The sequence below is a fragment of the Hyalella azteca genome, unplaced genomic scaffold, assembly GCF_000764305.2.
Source record: "Hyalella azteca isolate HAZT.00-mixed unplaced genomic scaffold, Hazt_2.0.2 contig4627, whole genome shotgun sequence".
Classification (NCBI taxonomy): Eukaryota; Metazoa; Arthropoda; class Malacostraca; order Amphipoda; family Hyalellidae; genus Hyalella; species Hyalella azteca.
Window position 1 is genome coordinate 510,177 of NW_025934840.1, and position 22,062 is coordinate 532,238.

A 22,062-nucleotide genomic window follows, 5' to 3' on the forward strand; every position below is an offset into this window, starting at 1 on the left:
AAATCGATACTGAGGTATGATTTCTTGAAACAAAATCGTTACTGAGGTATGATTTCTTAAAACAAAATCGTTCCTGAGGTATGATTTCTTGAAACAAAATCGTTACTGAGGTATCATTTCTTAAAAATCGTTACTGAGGTATGATTTCTTAAAAATCGTTACTGAGGCATGATTTCTTAAAAATCGTTACTGAGGCATGATTTATTAAAACAAAATCGTTACTGAGGTATGATTTATTAAAACAAAATCGTTACATGAGGTATGAATTCTTAAAAAATTCAGCACTGCAGCCACGGACCGCCTCGCTCGCGTGACTGTCATGGCTGCTGTCAGCACACATCCATCAGCCATAAGGGTGTCAGCATCACATCCACACGTCGGCTGACACTCGAACCTATAACATGTCTGATGGCGCTCGAGCTTTGGGCGCCTCTAACGTCATCTACGTCTTCCCTACAAGTAAGTTCAGTAACTACATCACATAGTTACTTTGATGCTGGTTATGTTATGTATGTTAGATCATAACAATAGTTATGTATTGTACATAACAACATACATAACATACATAACATAGTTACTTTGATGCTGGAAATTTTCAAAATAGTAGTGTTATAACAAACCTTATAGTTAAATAGGTTGTGTCAGACACTTATTTGATGGATAGGTTATTAACACGTTGGTTGGTTGATACATAGCTTGTTAACCAGTTTAGTCATTTATGTTATTTGATTTATAGATTGTTATGATTTAAGAATGTTGATTCATATCTCGGGTACTTACATACGTTCATATTACGATTATTTTAGTCATATTAATATTTCTTTTAATGGCAAATATACTATAAAAAGCTTTTTTGGTTTTCACTCTTAACTCGCATCACCACAATGAAGGTGATGGGATATATATACTTGCATTTATAACTCGCATATATTCGTCACCACAGTCGCTCGCACCCCTCCATTGCAGTAATTTCTGATCACCATGTACTGATGAAAACTATTGATAATGATAACTATAGTGTTATCGGAAACCCATCGTGATATCGCTAAATATTAATCAATAGTTAATCTTGATAGAGACTTCCCCGTTAATTAATGGTCCCACTAATTGTTTAGAAGATCGAGGTCGTTCTTCAATTCCCACTTCTAACCGGAGTTATTGAAGGGTTTGCGTAAATACGAAATTCAAAGTAATATACATGAGAAAATTGATCAAGAAATTTTGCGTTTACCTGCGTTTGCATTTCAATATTCTTTTTAGTATCAGAATCAAGTGCAGTTGCGATTCGAGGTTCGGGGTTAAATGCCTTGCAAAAATTTTTAATGTTCCTAAATTTATTGATAGCATGAGCACCGAACACAACAATGATTAAATTGCACGACTAGTCGAGGTCGCTTCAAAAGACATTTGAAATTAAAAGTGAAAAAATGAGACCACGCACAGCCTAATACATTAATAATGATATGTTATGTATACTAATTTTTTATTTTAGTCCCTTGAATATTTATATACAACAGTATTCGCAACAACACAGCAACAGTCGACAGTCTATAAATGGTGCACATTTATAAAAATACGCAACAGTCTTCATGACATAAATTGAACGACATAAGATGATAAAAACGGTGCATAGTTCAATTTATTTATATACGATCAAGCAGATCGAGAGCTTGATCTATATTTCTCTAGGTGATCACATCAGACATTCTAAATGTTGGAAATACAGATGAATAATTTATAAAGATTAGCATCAGGACGACCAAGGTTGACTGTAACAGTTGAATTCCGAGAAAATCGATCATATTCAACCTATCAAAAAAGGCAGAATTTGTTTTTTTCGTATTGGAATTTGCGTTGATTCTTAGAAAATTTCGAACACAAACAATTGAATTCAACTCCGTTCGAGTGTGTTCCATGTATACAATTGTTAGTGCCTCCTCGTACCCATTGTAATGATTTAGCTTAGATTATTTAGAAGCCGATGTTGTGGCAAAATCACCTTAACTATCGAAAGGTATTGGTTTTAAAGTTTTCTTTATTCGTCATAACTTGGGCAGTCGACCCCTTGTCTATGGGTAAGAGCTTAGTTTTCTATTGAATAATAGAAAAGTTGTATACTTCAAGTTAATAATTTTAATAGTTGCGTTATAATTGTCTATCGATTTTTATCTTGTTCCTATTGCTGCTAATTTAAGCATGTGATAATTTTTAGGTGTAAGAAGTCTGAAGTACTTCCCTCCTCTGTCGCTCTGTTCATGCTTCTGAACTCCTTCAATAAAACTACGTCTGATATGTATTCTGATAACCTACGAGCAGAATAAATGTAGAATGACCCTTAGTTGATTCTGGAAACAATGACGAAAATGAACCCGTAGACTTCATTACACCCATTCAATAGAAAAGGTTGAAGGCTTATCTAAAATCATGAAATCATATACGAGTGCAGACAGCACAATCAAGAATTATCATCATCATGCCCTTTATATCAACTAGTTTCATTTAGCTTTAATGTAGAAAAATTATACTCAAGACTTCATTGCCGTAAGGTCTTTAATTTGTCTGCAGCTCATGAAGTAATTTTGTCGCACTCAGGAGGAAGAAAAGTCTCAGGAATGTCCGAAGTTCCGTAATTATCGTTAGAAACTCGTTGAAGGGAAACTTAATTAATCTCAATCGCTATATCGTTATTATCGTTAGAATATATTTAATATTTTAATAATAATAATAATAATATTTCCCGTTATTACCGTTAGAAACTCGTTGAAGGGAAACTTAATTAATCTCAATCGCTATATCGTTATTATCGTTAGAATATATTTAATATTTTAATAATAATAATATTTCCCGTAATTATCGTTAGAAACTCGTTGAGGGGAAACTTAATTAATCTCAATCGCTATAAGAACGTCCCGAAAATGTACCAAGCTCAAGTGGCCTCATAAGGCCGGCGGCGAGAGCTCAAGTCGATGAAGCGTTGATGGCTTGTTGATAATGTGGGAGCATGAGACAATGATACTCCGCGTATCATTGTTCAGCGTATCATTGCTCAGTGTATCATTGTTCAGCGTATCATTGTTCCAGCGTATCATTGTTCAGCGCATCATTGTTCCAGCGTATCATTGTTCAGCGTATCATCGTTCAGCGTATCATTGCCCAGCGTATCATTGTTCAGCGTATCATTGCTAAGCGCACCACAGCTCTTCTGCGTATCATTGTTCCAGCGTATCATTGCTCAGCGTATCATTGTTCAGCGTATCATTGTTCAGTTTATCATTGTTCTACGTATCATTGTTCAGCATACCATTGCTCAGCGTATCATTGTTCAGCGTATCACTGCTCAGCGTATCACTGCTCAGCGTATCATTGGTCTCTTATACACATCTAGATGTGTATAAGAGACAGCCCCAGCACATCCCCTGCACAATTACTCCTCCCCAACACATCCACTGCACAATTACTCCTCCCCAACACATCCCCTGACATCGGGGAAGCTTTCGTGCAATGAGGGCTTGCAATAAAAGGCGGAAGACGCGCGCCCGTTTCTAGAAATGCAATATTTTTAAGAGGATGCAATGAACCGAGAGGACATTTTGATGTTCCCTTTAAAATACAAAATAATATTAATGTTGTTCCTCTTATATTGATCGCACAATCGAAACGCATCAAGTGTAAAAAAATATTTGTTTACAATAGGCAAGGATCTCATAAATGTTCAATAAAATGTAGTATATTAATCTTCTATAAGTAAAAGAGTGCCTTAAAAAATGCTAGTCAGACCTCGATGGGTAATGGATATAATATCAATAATATCGATATTATATCAAAATATTATATAGTATCAAAGTAATATCAATAGTATTAGGAAATCCGCTTCATCGTGAAACATAGTCTGACATTTTTCCAAAAAAAATTCAGCATAATCCAGCTCCATGTTTTCCGTGTGCCGAATAATCGAGAGACGCGGCGTTCCGGAGAGCGAATTGCATGCGTCTGGCGTGACCGTAAACCGTAACCGTAAACCGTAACCGTAAACCGTAACCGCAAACCGTAACCGTAAACCGTATACCGTATACCGTAAATCGTAACCGTAAACCGTAACCGTAAACCGTAACCGTAACCCGTAACCGTAACCGTAAACCGTAAACGTAACCGTAACCGTAAACCGTAACCGTAACCGTAACCGTAAACCGTAACCGTAAACCGTAACCGTAAACCGTAACCGTAAACCGTAACCGTAAACCGTAACCATATACCGTAACCGTAAACCGCATGCGTCTGGCGTAACCGTAAACCGGAACTTTATGGCTCGATCGATCAGCTAGGAGATCGCGAAATGATCCTTGCGCCAACTTTCAATATTGGCAAATGATCTGCAATGTGGCCCGTGATGACCTCAAGCAATCAACGAAGATTATCTTGACATGATAACATTGCAAAATTTTATGAATATATAAATAATAAAGAATATGTCCACAGTATTCACTGTTATCATATTATTGATATTGAATATAATTGTGATAACAATATTTCATCTTTATTCCAGACATTTCGTCCCAGGTCGATTTTCGAGTCAAAGTTTCATCTTTTTATTTGAGTTTCGGTTTAATCTAGATTATGATCGAAAACCTTTCAAGGTCTCACTGAATGTCTAAAGTCAGCATGTTAGAAAATTATGTTGCGATCTTGGAGGTTTGAACAGTTCCCTCATATTGAAAATGAAATTAGAATTTCGAATAAAGTTGGCATTGACCTATATCTACATCAAAAAGTTTTCCCTGAACTAACATCTCAAATTTTAATTTGAGTCATGTGATTATAGCATATGAAATTGGAGAGTTTAAATTTTCTAAAAATTTTATCATTTTCAAAACATTATTCCTGTTCCCGTAAATTTAGAAGAAAAATGTTGCGTTTTTTGGATGAAAAGGCAGAAAATGATGAGTTTCATCTATTCACAATTTTGTAACATTTTGAGGAGACTCTTTCTGTTGTGAAATCTCAGTGGTTTATTATCTTTATGGTGTTATACATTTTGTGGAAGAAAAATCTGACAAGAAATCAAAATTCTGTCTTCTCCCGCTACAACTTCTCTCAGTGCTTTTTGCGCTTTGTATATCAAAACACAAAGTGTGACGATAACTTTATTGGCAATGTGAATTCGTTTATCTTTTATGTGTGATTAATACGTTAATTGAACCCACTATTTTAGTATTATTGGAACCTGATAATAACGAACTGTTAGACTGCCGTTACAGTGAACTTGTCACGGACGGACAGACAGACGGACGGACGGACAGACGGACTTGGCGAGCACAATAGTGCATTTTTCTCATAAATGAGAAAATGCGCTAAAAATCAAAAAGCGAAAAGAAAACATGTCAATTGACAACGTAATGAGTATGCAAAATGATATTACTAAAACTTTGCGCAAGCAAGATTTTGGTTTTTATCAGCAAGAAAAATTTTCCGCAGCCTCGAACTGACACTCTGTCAGTAATTGTGTAAAAGAAGCCTATATAGAATGAGAATATTCTATAACAGGTTATCAATAGAACAGAAAAAATACTTTACCAGCTCGGATTTCCGCCCACAAAGTGGATGTCCAAACGAACGAAGGAGACGTAATCATCAAGTAATCTGGATACCATAATCAAGTATCAAGTAATCATCAAGTAATCTGGATACTATAATTAGCCCAACAATTTATTTGCGTGCTATTGGCGCAAATACAGCGTGTAGAAAATGCAGCATGCATGGCTACTGGTCCATGAAGTACGCTTCAATTAGGTACCATAATTAACCCAATAATTTATTTGCGTGTTATTGGCGCAAATATAGCGTGTAGAAAATGCAGCATGCATGGCTACTGGTCCATGAAATACGCTTAAATTATGTACCATAATTAACCCAATATAGCTAACTTGCGAGTTATTGGTGCAAATTCAGCGTAAAAAAACACACGCATATGCGCATGGCTGCTGGTCTCTGAAGTACGTTTAAATTAGGTACCATAATTAACCCATTAGCTAACTTGGACGTGGAGCGCGAATTCAGTGACCTTGTGATGAGTTCGGGACTTTCTAGTCCCCGGTCACGCTGATGCACCGCCTTCGTCGTCCTCCGTCTCCGAGTCGTCGCTATAGGCAGGTCACCCCGTCAGTGTGAAGAAGCTCACGCATTCAAGGCGTGAGCTTTGCAAGCGTAAGAAATCGTCACTGAGGTATGATTTCTTAAAACAAAATCGTTACTGAGTCATGATTTCTTAAAACAAAATCGTTACTGAGGTATGAATTCTTGAAACAAAATCGTTACTGAGGCATGATTTCTTGAAACAAAATCGTTACTGAGGTATCATTTCTTAAAAATCGTTACTGAGGTATGATTTCTTAAAACAAAATCGTTCCTGAGGCATGATTTCTTGAAACAAAATCGTTCCTGAGGTATGATTTCTTAAAAATCGTTACTGAGCAATGATTTCTTAAAACAAAATCGTTGCTGAGGTATGATTCTGTCTCTTATACACATCTAGATGTGTATAAGAGACAGGCGTATCACTGCTCAGCGTATCACTGCTCAGCGTATCATTGCTCAGCGTATCACTGCTCAGCGTATCACTGCTCAGCGTATCATTGTTCTGCGTATCATTGTTCTGTGCACCAAAGCTCTCATTCATAATTTCCCGCTTAGCACTCGGCAGTTATTTCTCATATCAATTATCGCATGAGAAAATAATAATTTTGCAGCTAGAAATTCCCTATTATTGAACTAGATTAAAGTAAATAAAAAAATGTCTTTGTTACCCGCTAAGTTTGCTCTGCAAGTCTCCTTGATCATCAACTATCGTTAATTATTACGCTCCGTCGTGTAAAGGTCGCGTCTTTCATCAGCATTCCGGCCGTCCTGCACCCTGAGGAACGACAGAGTAACGGGCGCTAAAACTGACACTGACCGACGAGCTATGGCGTCTGACGTCAGCAATATTGCAACATCACAGCAATAAATATTCTAAACATATCCTAATTTATACATTAATATAAGACTTTATGTAACATATATAAGCGATCATAGAGATTCCTGAACATTAAGAGGAACTTTTTTCCTCTTATGTGTGACAACCAATGATTAATTAATTATAATTATTTTTGGGATTATTTATAATTGATACATTAATTTTTGGGAGAATATGTGCTTTTTTCACCTAACCAATGTTCGTAGACCAATATAATATACCCTAAAACCTACATCATGATTACACACATTTTATTTTAAAACAAACACTGTTTTAATTAGAAGCAATGTTTTAATCAAAACAATCGGTCTAGCTCAGCTACAACAAGTTATTTCAATTATTTTCTATCGCAACCTAAATGCTGAAATCTTTCACGATCTTCTACGAGGTTATCAACGGTCATCAATGCCAAAAATTATGCAGTCTTCATTATATATCAAAATACAGTTATTTTCAACTATATATTATTATGCTAAACTTGTGTAATCTTGAAGCATGAAGTTCAGGAGTGTCTTAGGTACATGGGCCTCATAGGTGTGTTAATGGTGTATGATATGCGTGTGTCAGGTACACGGGCTTCATAGGTGTGTTAATGATGTATGATATGCGTGTGTCAGGTACACGGGCTTCATAGGTGTGTTAATGGTGTATGATATGCGTGTGTCAGGAGCATGGGCTTCATAGGTGTGTTAATGGTGTATGATATGCGTGTCATGGGCTTCATAGGTGTGTTAATGGTGTATGATATGCGTGTGTCAGGAGCATGGGCTTCATAGGTGTGTTAATGGTGTATGATATGCGTGTGTTAGGTACATGGGCTTCATAGGTGTGTTAGTGGTGTATGATATGCGTGTTCCAAGCGTGTTCGATATACGCGTGTCTGCCTTTAGCGACTTTGTTCTGATTTAGTTGTGCTTGACTTGTTTATTTTGAGTTCTTCCCACTCGTTACTCAATTAGAGCTTTTGCTTAACTTTAGGTGATTTCAGAAATAATAAAATGCGTTTAAAAATTACTTTTAAAGACAACACGCCTAAAGAATCCAGTGTCTCCGATGTCACACATGTATAATGAATTTCTAGTTTTATTATCAAATATGAAAAAATTAATTTTTAAATTTTATTCTAAATTAAAAAAATTAAATTTTTCAAAATTATTTATTCTGTCAATTAATAGATGCATTGTTTCCGAATTTACGCAAGTGTGGAAAATTTCAGATCGATTTGACAGGTAGAAGTATGTTAAATATCGATTACAAGATTTGCCGCAGACAATTTTTTTTTAATTTTTTAATATCGAAAAAAAAACTTTTCAAAATTATTTATTCTGTCGATTGATACATGCATTGTCTCCGAATTTACCCAAGTGTGCAAAATTTCATATCGATCGGGACAGGTAGACGTGTGTTAAATATCGATTATAAGATTTGTAGCCGACAAATTTTTTTTAATTTTTTAATATTAAAAAAATACATTTTTAAAGTTAATTATTCTGTCAATTGATACATGCATTGTCCCCCAAATTTACGCAAGTGCGAATTTCAGATCGATTTAACAGGTAGAAGTGTGTTAAATATCGATTATAAGGTTTGTAGCAGACAAACAAACAACAAGAAGTGAAGTTAAAGAGATATGTTGTAATAAAAAGTTCATACAGACTAAGATCGTGTCTCGCTGTTCAGTCTCTCCACAGATCGTGGTGATCCCGATCGTGTCGTGCATCATCGTCTTTCCGATCGTGGTTCTGATCGTGATTTGCGCGCTGCGCTACCGTGCGATGCGCGCACGACGCTTCGACAAACTTACACGAGGGTGAGGCTTCATCATGCACGCTTTATCGGTGCATTTTACAGTTACTTCTCATTCATTTTACCATTACTACAATTTCATTCATATTATAGAATAGAATAGAATAGAATAGAATAGAAATGTCGGCACTGAAGAAATAGGCCCATGGCCTGTTGCCGATTCTTGAATTTTTCGTGACTTGATTGCATTGTTACTAATTATACATTACATTGTTACTAACGTTTCTTTTACTTATTTCAAGCCTACGTAGTACCTCGATTAGTATATGCGTCGGTTATAAATTGCACGCTCGGTTATATGTCACGCACGCTTCATCGGTGCATTTTACCGTTACTTTTCATTCATTTTACCATTACTACCATTTCATTCATATATATCTGTTACATTGTTACTAACGTTTCTTTTACTTATTTCAAGCCTACGTAGTACCTCGATTAGTATATGCATCGGTTATACAGGGTGAACGGGAATTAACTGACCCTTTTAATTTGTTAATAAATAGAAAACTAAGAACGTTATGAAATTGAAACTTGTTTCATTTAAAAGAAGAACATTTTTATAGTAATATTGTATCCTAGTTAAAATATTGTATCCTATTACAATATTTTATTATTGTATTAGTTAAAATATTGTATGTAATATTGTATCCTAGTTAGTTATTGTATCCTAAAAACTAGGATACAATATTTCCATAAAAATGTTCTTCTTTTAAATAAAACAAGTTTAAACTTCATAACGTTCTTAGTTTTTTATTTATTAACAAATAAAAAGGGTCAGTTAATTCTGGTTCACCCTGTACAGTATATTCTCGGGCCATGTCACGCACGCTTCATCGGTGCATTAACCGTTACTTTTTATAATTTCACGCATATTTATCTATTACATTATTAATTATTTTTTCTTCTACTTCTTTGATTTATTTCAAGATTACAAGGTACATTGAGTATAGTAAATTGTCATATAATAAATTTGGATTGAATTTTTATAACTCCTTCATATACATGTCATTTTTAAATCATTTTTTCGACACTCCTCGAAATTAAGGGAAGGCCTTGTCATATGCACGCTTTATCGGTGCATTTTACTGTTAATTTTTACAATTTCATTCATATATATCTATTACATTATTACGAATGTTACTTTTACTTATTTCAAGTCTACACTGACTAGTAAATTGAGTTTTAATAGATTTGGATTGAATTTTTATAGCTCTTTTCATGTACATTTCAATTTTTTTATTATTATTTTTTCGACACTTTTCGAAATTACGAAGAAATTGTACATGTATTCTTCACTCATTTTCAAATTTTTTTAACTCACGCTTAACATGCAATCAATTCATTCAATTCTTTTAACATTCTGCACAAGTTTCTCATATTTTTAATATACGTATTTTATTACAATTTTCATAATCATTTCCTACAACACACCTGCTTCCAGCATTTCTCATACACTTCCTATGCATCAGATAACGTACATCATAGAGCTTATATATATGCTTCTCATACATATTACCTATACGTTCATCAAACGCTCTCATATATACAGCTTACTTATCCGTTCATCATACAGCTTACATTCGCTTCTCATGCATCTTACATGCGTTCAAAATACAGATTGTATACTCCTCGTACACCTTACATACAGACATCATACAGCTCAAATATACGTTTTTCATACATCTTACAAACGTTCATCATGCTGTATATGTTTCACATACATAAATGCATCATGCAATCTTATACATACGTTTCTCATACATCTTACATACGTTCATCATGCAGTTTATAAACTCTTCTCATTCATCAATGCATCATGCAAACGTAAGTAACTTCCATAGTTTGTATCTTTTTGCGTGTTTATTGGAAATGCACAGTAGTTATCTGGAAATGTTATATTATGTTATATGTTGTTATGTACGTTATTATGTATTATATATGTTATTATGTTATTACAGTGGAAATGTTATAGTACGAGGTAGGGAAATGATTTTTCTTTCCAGTCTCCTGCTCACAAACTTTCACAATACTGTAGCTCTATTACTATAAGGAGTAATATACAACAACAATTAACTGCTTTACTTTCTATTCGAATTAAGAGAACTTGGGAAATTAGATGCTACAAGACAATCAAAACAAAGTAATTTCAATTGTAATTATTGTTAGGAGGAACAGGAAGTTGTTCTGAGTTTCAAGAATCTCTTCATTACACGAGTTGCCGGAGAGCACAAAACAAGCGACAAATTTCAACTGCTTAACTACACAAGGCTTTTATAATAGCCGAAGTAAATGTGGCGGGTCCAGGTAATGTATTCCAGGACCGCATCGCCTTTTATGTCCGCAGAAGCCGTCCAGTAAGCCACGGAATTGGGGAGGCCAGGGTAACGGCTATAGGGCAGAGATGTGAGGCTCAAGGGGTATGTGAGATCCCCTATACGATCGAAATTTCCCCAATGTAAGAAATTTTGTTTTTCTGTGCAAGTAAAGGATAATAACGATGATGCTCCGTAACTTATTTTCACCGCGAAACGTATCCGGGTTTTAAACTGCATATAATAATGTAAATATTCGATTTCTTTGCTTGTATGATCCTTTACGATTTGGTATGTAATTCGTGTAATTTTTCGCTCAATGACAGAACATTTTGCGTTTCAAAAATTATCGTTTGTGTCAAGTTATTGTATAGGACCTGTTCACTCTAACGGAGCATAATTGTATGACCTCTCGACTACAATAGATTGATAAACTCGCACAGTCACATTGTTTTCTCCACCAATTTTTTACATCGTTTTGATTTCAAAAGAAAATAACTATAATACATCATTTCGTTCGTAAATTTTCCTGCGCAAGTTGTTTCATTCATCTTCATGACGAAATTAATCATGAATTCGCCGGTTCAATTTGAGGAACTTCGATTTATTCTTCAGTCTTCTACAAAATGTCAGGTCACATAAGTAAAACCTCTAAATAATGTAAAAAGTATATACAGGGTGTTTCAGAATTAAATAACCCTTTTAATTTGTTAATAAATAAAAAACTAAGAACGTTATGAAGTTGAAACTTGTTTTATTTAAAAAAAGAACATTTTCATGGTAATATTGCATCATAGTTACGTCATTATCCTGTATAGCTTGCTAAATTTGTGTTTAATTGTCAAGCCTTAAATTTTCATCATGATTCGCTACAGCAAAGAAGAAAGAACAAAAATTATCGCTACAGTCAATAACGATGTCAATAACAGAAGTTCAACGTGATTACAGGATCCATTTCGAAACAAGGATCCTTCAAAAAACACATTTAAATATCTAATATTTAAAAACTAGGATACAATATTACCATAAAAATGTTCTTCTTTTAAATAAAACAAGTTTCAACTTCATAACGTTCTTAGTTTTTTATTCATTAACAAATTAAAAGGGTTACTTAATTCTGAAACACCCTGTATTACTCCACGGTTGAGATGACTTTCCTAGTTCGCGCATCGACTTCCGACAAAAAGCTATCATAAATACGTGTATACGACTGATAATGGTCGGCCGGCAATGCTTCGGCTGAAATTTTAATTATGCGTTGAATTAGCTCCTTTAACTTTGAGGTCTATAATTGGAAGCCCTGTAACCGTTTCAAGTGTCGCAATGTTTTTGACAGTTTTATACAAGTTATGTAATTGGACAACAAGTTAGAACTGAAAAGTCCCAGAAACTTGTTGCGAGTTCTAGCATCTGGATGGTTCGGGAAAATGCGCTACGATTTTGTTCTGTCCCATTTTGTTACACACAGTTTGGTTCTGTTCTGCTAGTTTTATTTTTTACCATCTTGTTACAAACAGTTAGGTTCTGTTTTGTACCATCTTGTTACACACAGTTAGGTTCTGTACTTCTAGTTTTGTTCTGTACATTTTTGATCGGCGTTACCGTTCTGTCCTGAACAAAGCTTCTGTATTCTGTATCCAAAACTTATGTGTGTATTAGAAATTTGAAAGTTACTTGAATTTGTGGACCTTTTGACTTATGGACCGCGCTGCTTATCACGAACTGATCTCTGTGTTAAGAACACATGAATCACATGCACACTAAGCAAACAGATCTCACTACGTGCTATAACAACGTTATAGTTGTACGTTATTACTTCTCGTATAGGATTGAAATTTTAAATGCACGTATTTATTGTAATAACTTTCCTGTTCTCTGCGTGCAGGCGACGCCTGGCGCTGACAGGCGAGCACGAGGCGCGGGCGGCGCTCGACGCCTGTAAGGACGGTACGTGGATGGAACTTTTTTGTGATGAACGTGGTTAATTAATACGTTAACGGAGCGTTATCTCCTAGAGTGCATTTTATGGCGGCTATTTTGAGTGCCTTAAAATAGACTAATAATCATATGCGTGACCGGTGCGTTATCTCCTAAAGTGCATTGTATGAGGCTATTTTGAGTGCCTCAAGATAGACTCTAATAATCATTATCCTCTGCATATGTGTGAATGTTTAGGGCAAGATACTTGATGTCTCAAGATAGACGATTGTCTTCTGCAAGTGTGAATGTTTAGGGTAAAAATATTTGATGCCTCAAGATAGACGATTATCCTCTGCAAGTGTGAATGTTTAGGGCAAGATACTTAATTGATGCCTCAAGATAGAAGATTGTTCTCTTCAAGTGTGAATGTTTGGGGTAAAATACCTCAAGATATATAGGCGATTGTCCTCTGCAAGTGTGATTGTTCAGGGCAAGATACTTGATACCTAAAGATCGACGATTGTCCTCTGCAAGTGTGAATGTTTTTTTTTTTGGAGATGTTTTGTGCCTCAGGACAGACAATAGTCATCTGGAAAAGTGTCACTGCATGTATAGATAATTATAGGGGAAATATGTTATTGGTTGTCTCTTAATGGCCGATATACAACATCTGCATCGTTTCTGTATCAATGAGTATATGATGCCAGCATGGTATCAGTCTCACCATGCATCAGTGAGCAACTGATAGCTGCACTGCGTTCTTACAAGATGATGGGAGTCAAGCTGCTTGCCCTCACACAAATTCCAAAACTAATTAAGTTTGTGAAGCTTGCATATGGCTTCGATTCAACGAACTCGTCCGCGATGAAGACGAAAACAAAGCTGCCGTCCGACACCTCATCGAGATACCTTTCGTGTTACCCTCTGTTGCAGTGATACCCTCATCAAGATACCTGCCATGATACCCTCTGCATCATAGCAACGTTATGCTCATGTATTCGGAAGTGATGGTTTCTTTATAAGGTCGCATTACCCACATCCTTCGATGCATAGATTCTGAATTCGTCGCCGGCTTTCTCGCCGCTCAGGGCCTATACTTTCAAAAAAAGTTAAGAGATCGTAAGTTCATCAGCCAATCATTGACGGCCTTTCAAGCCAAATAGACAAGAAAATAGAGCGTAAGTACTTACGTTCACTTAGCGAGTTTTGAAAGTATGGCCCCTGAATTGTATCCATTCGGGTAATTGCTAGCGAACTTTGCTATTTAATATTACTAAAGACATTAACGCAATAGATTTCGGTTTAATAATGTCTCCTGTGCCCATAATGCAAGAAGTGCATTCAACTCGATAACCTTAAATTTAACCATAAATATATAACGCTGTTGAACTGTCTTCCACCAATCATTTCTTAACTGCGTGTCGCATGGCTACCCAATAAAAACACAATGTACATACTCTCTGCCCAAATTTTTCCATCTAAAGCCGAAATTGTTTTTACTCATAATCTTCTGACTGAAAATTACGCATAAATTTTACGAATTTTCTTCATATTTGATTTCGTTCGTTCCCGTTGAGTTTTATTTGAAAATCGTTTCCGTAAAACTCTCAACAAAAGGTGTTAAAGAAAAGTGCTCTTCCACTTCACGACAGCGCCGAAGTTTTTCTTTAGTGCCTCAGTTTTGCCAGGGCCCTCATCAACATAACCTCGATGACTTGGTTTTTGTGAGGTGTCGACCACGGAGGAAGGTGTTGACCATGGTTTTTCCTCCATGGTTTTTCCGTGGTTTTGACCATGGTTTTCCCCCTTGGTTTTTGTGAGGTGCCGACCATGGAAGAAGGTGTTGACCATGGTTTTTCCTCCATGGTTTTCCATTGTTTTGACCATGGTTTTCCCCTTGGTTTTTGTGAGGTGTTGACCATGGAGGAAGGTGCTGACATGTGAGGTGTCGACCACGGAGGAAGGTGTTGACCATGGTTTTTCCTCCATGGTTTTCCATGGTTTTGACCATGGTTTTCCCCCTTGGTTTTTGTGGGGTGTTGACCATGCGGTTGTCAAGGCTGGCAACCGCAATCACGATTCATGAGGAGCACCTTATCGATTCTAAGCAAAACGAGCAGTAACCTTAAGTAACGCCCCACGTTATGAGAGTGTTAGGTCACTCTGGGATTCAAAAGAAGCAAGATTACAGCTCATTACCGCTCAAGATTACCGCAAGATTACCCAATGTGGTGAAGATTGAGATCGATACTGATGTTATATTTGTAAGATAATGGTATATTGATATTAAAACTATGTGCCAAATGAGACTTCACAATCAAAAAAATCTTTCAGGAAATTTTGCAGCTCGAAATGATTTTGGGAAATGCACGTATTTTGGAACCCACAAACCCATTATTTTGGCTAGAATGAAACCCCTTAGTTAAAATCATAGCTTTATTTTATTCACTGAGAAATTTTCTTTAGGATTGCAATAATTTGTTTTACAAAAGTTAAATTAGGTGAGGAAGCTTTCATTACATATCTCAATATTATTATAATTATTGTCGTTAGTTTGCATCGACTTGATGTGAGCAACGACGTGACAAATTTTTTTGAGCTCATTACAGTACAAATTAGCCTAAAAAAAATAACCTTTCCATCCAACAATTGACAACAGAATTTTTTGTACTACAAGGACTCGTTTTTAGCGTCTAGATTTTTCTAGTATTTTGACTAGCATTACTACAATAAAACCAAGTCATTTCTGTGTTGCCAATCACATCAATTAATTTATATCTGTATACCCTATGCCACTATATAAAACGGAAAATACCAAATATTTAGAACCCTTAAAAAAATACTGACGACAATTCAACCTTAATATATATCCGAATGACACTTTAATAATTTCAAACGCTTTGCTAGAAAACAACCTGCTGCTGCCGAAGTCTGTCCCCAATGATCTCTGTCTCAGTCACCTACAGAGACACATGGTATTTTATTGCAACGTATTTTCTCGTCTTGGTTCAGTTCTCGGTCGCTTGGGGAAAATACTTTTCGTCTTTCTCGTCGCAGAGTCCGCTATAATTTCAACAGTGAAATTCATTTTCGCTGGGTTCGGCACATGTAAACATCGAATCTTGTCTGGCATCTCTGCCTCTTTAATCACTCCTCGAAAAACGTTTTTTTTCACTTGAATCACTCCTCGAAAAACGGTGACTCGGCCCGAAATTTTTGCTGGGTTGACATGGCAAGAACGATCTGTTCTTCAACTTAATCAACTTACCTTAATTTTTATAATATATTATTATTATTTTTACTAAACATTAAATCGAATCTTAAAATTGCAATGGAGGAGTTCAGCAAGCTAAAAATGCGTTTCATACAGATGCTTCCAAAGTAAAAGTAGTAAATCTCCTAGCTTTGAAGAAACGATATTTTTTAAATGGAATTGATAATAAATTAATTGATTTAGCGTCCTAATATTGTATATACACCCATACCTATTCATCCACATGTTGTGCGCACCCATATCTACTCATGCCCTATCTACACCCACATCTGCTCAAGCCACATCTACTCATGCCCTATCTACACCCACATCTGCTCATACCATATCTACCCCCACATCTACTCAAGCCACATCTACCCCGAAATTAACTACCCGCTTCTCGCGCAGGCCGACCCTTCGTGCAGTGCAAGAACGGCAGGAGGAAGACTGTCGTGAGGTGAGCGCAGCTGGAACCCATTAAAAAATATATTTAACAAATTGTTTTATAAAGTAATGAATGTAAAATCCAAGTAAAAAATAAGTATTTTTAGAATTACACTGGCGGTAGAGCTTCGCGTTGCTGGGAATAGATAAGTCCTGGGATTTGTGAATTCGGGCTTGAAATCTAATTCTTTGCAAGAGAATAAATAGTAAGATATTACAAAACTTCACACGTATAAACATACTTAAAACTTCCAAAAATATAAATAAAAGTTATTAAATTCACCTTCATAATTTTCCGCAATTGCACCAATTCATGCCAAGTTATGATAAGAATTATATGATAAGAAATATAGCACACTTGTTATACAGGGCGTGCTACGTAGCGCATTCAATTAACTAATGAGATCTTTCAGGAGAAAATAGTCATTGACAGGCGGACAGTAGAAATCCGGTCCGGTAGGAATTTTTATATTATATTTTCTTTAGGCGTGATGACATTTCTCCGGCACCACTGCACATGAATACCAGATACATTCGGTAAACTATTAACAACTTGTATTATAACAATTAACGAAATTTGTTTTGAGTGCGAAAAGATTTTACTACATTAACTTTAATCTTTTTTCAAGAAAATGTAAACTGGACTTCACGAGTTCCAAACTTTTAATTTTAACACGAAAAAGTACGATACAGACTAATCTTCGTATTTCAGTTAAAATATGTTCAATTATGACGAACTTTTTCTCTGTCAGGTTCAAACCAATGCCAGAGCTTGACCTGGACACGGTAGTGGAGGAACGATCAGAGTTTGACGCAGAAGTGAACGCCATGGAGCTGCTACAGGCGCCCCAGGACCCCAGCAAGCTGTGTGTCATCAACCACCCAATCTCCTTCCGGAGTTTCCGGTTCGGTTATGGCGCCTCCGGCCTACCGCTTAAAAGAACCAGCCATTACGAAAGGCCCATCGGCTCTCCCAAGCCGAAGCGAGCGAGAGAAGCGAGTGAAAACACAGAAACTTCTACGGATAAAAAAACAAGTGAACAAGGGACTGCTGCAAGATCAGTGACTACAAACACGGCCTTAGAAACACCGTCACCCTTTGCTGAGCTGCCGCTGCTCACGACAGACGTCGATAACAACATCGTGACTTCAGATTCAGCGCCGTTAAACTGTACTCCTGAAGTTAATGCCCTCTCCTACGATAAAAGTGAGTCATTAGAATATAAATCTTGTATTGGCTCGGGTGCAGGGAGCGAAGGGTCTTTTGTTATACCGAGCGTCTCAGTGCAATCCTATCGTGAAGATGTCAGCTCCGAGGAATCTTTCTCATACATTGATAAATCTGAAGAAGTGCAACTTGTGAACGAGCTTTCTAATTCAGCAGTGAGACTATCCACGGTCGGTTATCAAAGTAAATTAGCTTCTACTGAATCAACTCATGTACATACATCACAACTACCTAGAAGAACGAGTATATCGGATTCGATTTGCCCACTAAAATCTGGAGACGATTTCGATCACCAGAATTTTTGTCATCGTAAAAACGCCTCACCACCACGAACTCAACTCGGCCAGACTGGGCCTCACGCCTCCCCATTTCGAAGTCCACTCGGCACGACTGGGCCTCACACCTCCCCATTGCGAAGTCCCCTCAGCACGACTGGGCCTCACGCCTCTCCATGGCCAAGTCCACTCAGTACGACTGGGCCTCACGCCTCCTCATTACGAAGTCCACTCAGCACGACTGGGCCTCACGCCTCCCCGTTGCGAAGTCCGCTCGGCTCAACAATGCCTCACGCCTCCTCATTACGAAGACCACTCGGCACGACTGGGCCTCACGCCTCACCATTAAACAGGAGCAGAAGGCGTCAAGTGAGCCATAAACCGACACATTTGGACGATCCCCTCGACAACCGCCAAATCATCCAAATCCGTCGTAGCAACGGCGATGATGACATTAAATTATCAAATGATCAGAATTATGCCTCCATTTCTACCCTCAATAATAGTGATGACGACAATAAATTCATCATTCCACTTCATGAAAGCAGTTCCCCAGATTTAATGGTTGTAAGAAATAGTACAGGCTTCTTGGTCTCGGACAGTGACAGCAGTGCTGTTAATTCCGTCGTCAGCGAAACTTTTCCTAGTGAACCCAATAAAAACTTAAGTGGTTGTGATGACGTGACAGATATTAGAACTTGTCTGGGCAAGTGTGATGAGAGCGATGGTGATGATAGTGATGGCGACGAGGTTTAATCATCATCGAGGTTAAAAGAGCGATGGTGACGAGGTTTAATCAAGACATCACACTGTTAGAAAAATTACCGTTAACGGTATTACCGGCGTTTCAGTGACCGGTCGGCACGTGAAAAGAAACACCGTGTCGCCGTTTTCATTCCAATTTAACACTAGAAATACGTAAAAAAAAACTGATAAAAACGGCAAAACAATTTATGTTCACGTGGCAACCGGCCACTGGAATGCCGGTGGGACCGTTTTTTCATCGTTTTTTTCTAACAGTGCACCCTCTTGTTCTGCTGTGGTTTTTAGTGCTGCGAACCGGAGTTTATTTTTAGATTTTCAGTGTTGTTTCTTCTTCTGCGGTGGACTTGTATGTTATGGAAACATATTACGCTTCATATGGTAATTTTGAACTGAATATTGATGCATGTTCGAATGTGTATATAAGTAAATGAGGTTTGATGCAATGTTCTTAAAACTTGACTTTTTTAATTTCTTATATGTAATAATATGAGTAAGATGTTTCATATTTTTAAATAATCTTCGATTTTTTTTTCACACCAGAAAGAAAATTTATGCGTGCGTGATCATAACGAAAAAAATGTACACGCATTTATACGAACATGTGAAAAATTTGCATTTCTTATTTACAACAATTCTTACACATGTAATTTACTTTTTAAATTATTTATGTATGCCAGGGCAATCTCAATGTACTCAATCTTGACAGACCAGTGCATTTATTTTCCGATTTAAAATTATCAAAATATCTGTAAAAATTTATGTCAAACCGATATTGTTCGTTTCATTTTCCAAATAAAACGATTTACTGACGAAAAGTCTTGCGAACTGCATTTCTCTCCATGTAAGTTTTATAAAGTTTCACAGATGCTAGAAATTTCCCCGATCAAAACGTTTAAACTGAAAATAATATTATTTTGTATACCATATACCATTATAACAGAAGATATATTTTTTTCCCCAGCAATTTTTGTTTTACATTGTTCATTTTTTTCCAAATTACTAACACTCCACTTCTATGCATTCATTCATAGATCACGTTTTATTCTAATTTGTTCATTTCATTTTGCTGGAACCGTATATTTGCAGAGAATTATTTGTATATTTATTATTACCGAACGAGACTTGAGCCTCTAATGCAGCTTTCACAACCGCAATGCGTTCAAATTTATTGAGTTCAAAAAATTTCAAGATAAAGTAAATTAATCTATTAAAGAAAATATAATAAGGTTCTTCTTTTTTTAATTTTCAATTATTTTTCCTAGCTTCGTTTTTTAAGATATTTGTTCCACGTTTATCTCTACAGGAGTTTTGCTTCGGTATCTTTGAAGCGTTTACGAACACTATTTGGTTAAATTTGAATTGTTTAGCAAAGAATTTCGTGTCCAAGAGTAACGTTCAATACTATAAAGAATAATACTAAATAAATCCCAATAATAACTTTAATATTTATAATACAGTAAGCATACTCCTCCGCAAAAAACTTAACAATTCCGCATTGTTAACAAGAATTTCTCGCCAGCATAAATTTCTTTCTCCAAATCCAGCTTTCCGTGATCTTGAACCTGTAGCTTAAGTGCATGGTGACGGTAACGCACAATGACCACAGTCGTACACGTTCGATCACGTTCGTGACGTCATAAACCAACGTTTCCTTTTCCTCAATTGGCGTGAAACCGTGATGATCCAGCGTTGCCAGATGGTATATTTCTATACATCACGTTAGTGACGTCATAAACCAACACCAACGTTTCCTTTTCCTCAATTGGCGTGCAACCGTGACGATCCAGCGTTGCCAGATGGTATATTTCTATACATCACGTTCGTGACGTCATAAACAAACGTTTCCTCAATTGGCGTGAAACCGTGACGATGTCGCACGTCCAGCCCGCTGAAGCTGGCTCGAAAGAAGCAGCGTTAGCATCTCAAAGAGACGAAGTGACAAGGATGGACAGGTGACAAGGAGGGACAGGTGACAAAGAGGGACAGGTGACAAGGAGGGACAGGTGAAAAGGAGGGACAGGTGACAAGGAGGGACAGGTGACAAGGAGGGACAAGTGAAAAGCAACAGAAACTAAGACACTCGAACAGGAGGTCGCTTACACGGAACGTCGGCCGCCCGCACGAGAGAGACAGGGAAGTGAAATGCAAGAAATCCTACCTACATAATAACTTGATGTAATGAATCCTATTTACATGATAACTTAACCTCACACTGCCCTATTTACACAATAACTTACAACGTAACCACATAACTGAGACCCGCAGTCAGACACTGCGAGTTGCGCGGTGGGGCGCTCAGGAAGAATTCCCTAGGTGCGCGAAATCTCATTGGACTTCTGACGAGCAAAGACACGTCAGAAGTCCTCTCTGAGGGGAGAGATACATCATAGAACCACGATTTGCAAGGTACATACTATTGCCACATTATTACCACTAGGCTTATTCGATCTCGGTAGGGAATTGCGGTTCTAAGCGAGTTCTTAGTTTCAGCGCTTATTAGGCCGTAGGCCTTTCCCCGATTCTTAATATTGCAGAACATCCACGCAGCATGGTGCGCAACGTGAACAGACTTCGTTGCACGCTTCAAGCCTAAACAGAAGTCATTTAAACAATTCGGTCCATGAAACCTTTCTCACATGATATTATCATGCACGCAAGTGAGTGAAAGCACAGCTATTCTTCCGAAGAAATCGCGTCACTGTTCATAACTTTCGCGCCATCATAATTTTGCAAACTGTGACTAGGCGATATCAATCTATTGACGAGATCGAAAATTTATTCGATGTTCATCGTTCACTCATTCGCTCAAACTCCCTGATGAAGCATTTATTTACTGTGTTAGTACATCGCCGTCAGCACGCCAATATTTGAAACACATTGGTCGGTACAGAGAGGTACAGGGCCATACTTTCAAAACTCGCTAAGTGCACTTAAGTACTTACGCTCTATTTTCTTGTCTATGGTTGGTGGATTTTGCTCGAAAGGCTGTCAATGATTGGCTGATGAACTTACGATCTCTTAACTTTTTTGAAAGAATAATGCACGTAAGT

At 37.0% G+C, this 22,062-nt stretch overlaps 1 protein-coding gene across 1 annotated transcript; it reads left to right on the forward strand.

Moving 5' to 3' along the window:
* Positions 1–241: 241 nt before the first annotated feature.
* Positions 242–19,094, forward strand: LOC125177752 (putative GPI-anchored protein pfl2). The gene is made up of 5 exons (XM_047880093.1): positions 242–459; positions 8,690–8,819; positions 13,013–13,074; positions 16,709–16,757; positions 17,497–19,094. The coding sequence occupies exons 1-5, from the start codon at positions 402–404 to the stop codon at positions 19,001–19,003; spliced, it is 1,806 nt and encodes a 601-aa protein (XP_047736049.1). The 5' UTR covers positions 242–401; the 3' UTR covers positions 19,004–19,094.
* The last annotated feature ends 2,968 nt before the right edge of the window (positions 19,095–22,062 follow it).

What these genes read in the sequence shown, in the direction of transcription:
- LOC125177752 (XM_047880093.1), top strand. Translation starts at nt 402, where the DNA reads ATGTCTGATGGCGCTCGAGCTTTGGGCGCCTCTAACGTCATCTACGTC. An exon ending in TTCGACAAACTTACACGAGG is followed by an intron (nt 8,820 to 13,012) that starts GTGAGGCTTCAT and finishes CTCTGCGTGCAG; the next exon opens with GCGACGCCTGGCGCTGACAG. An exon ending in AGGAGGAAGACTGTCGTGAG is followed by an intron (nt 16,758 to 17,496) that starts GTGAGCGCAGCT and finishes TTTCTCTGTCAG; the next exon opens with GTTCAAACCAATGCCAGAGC.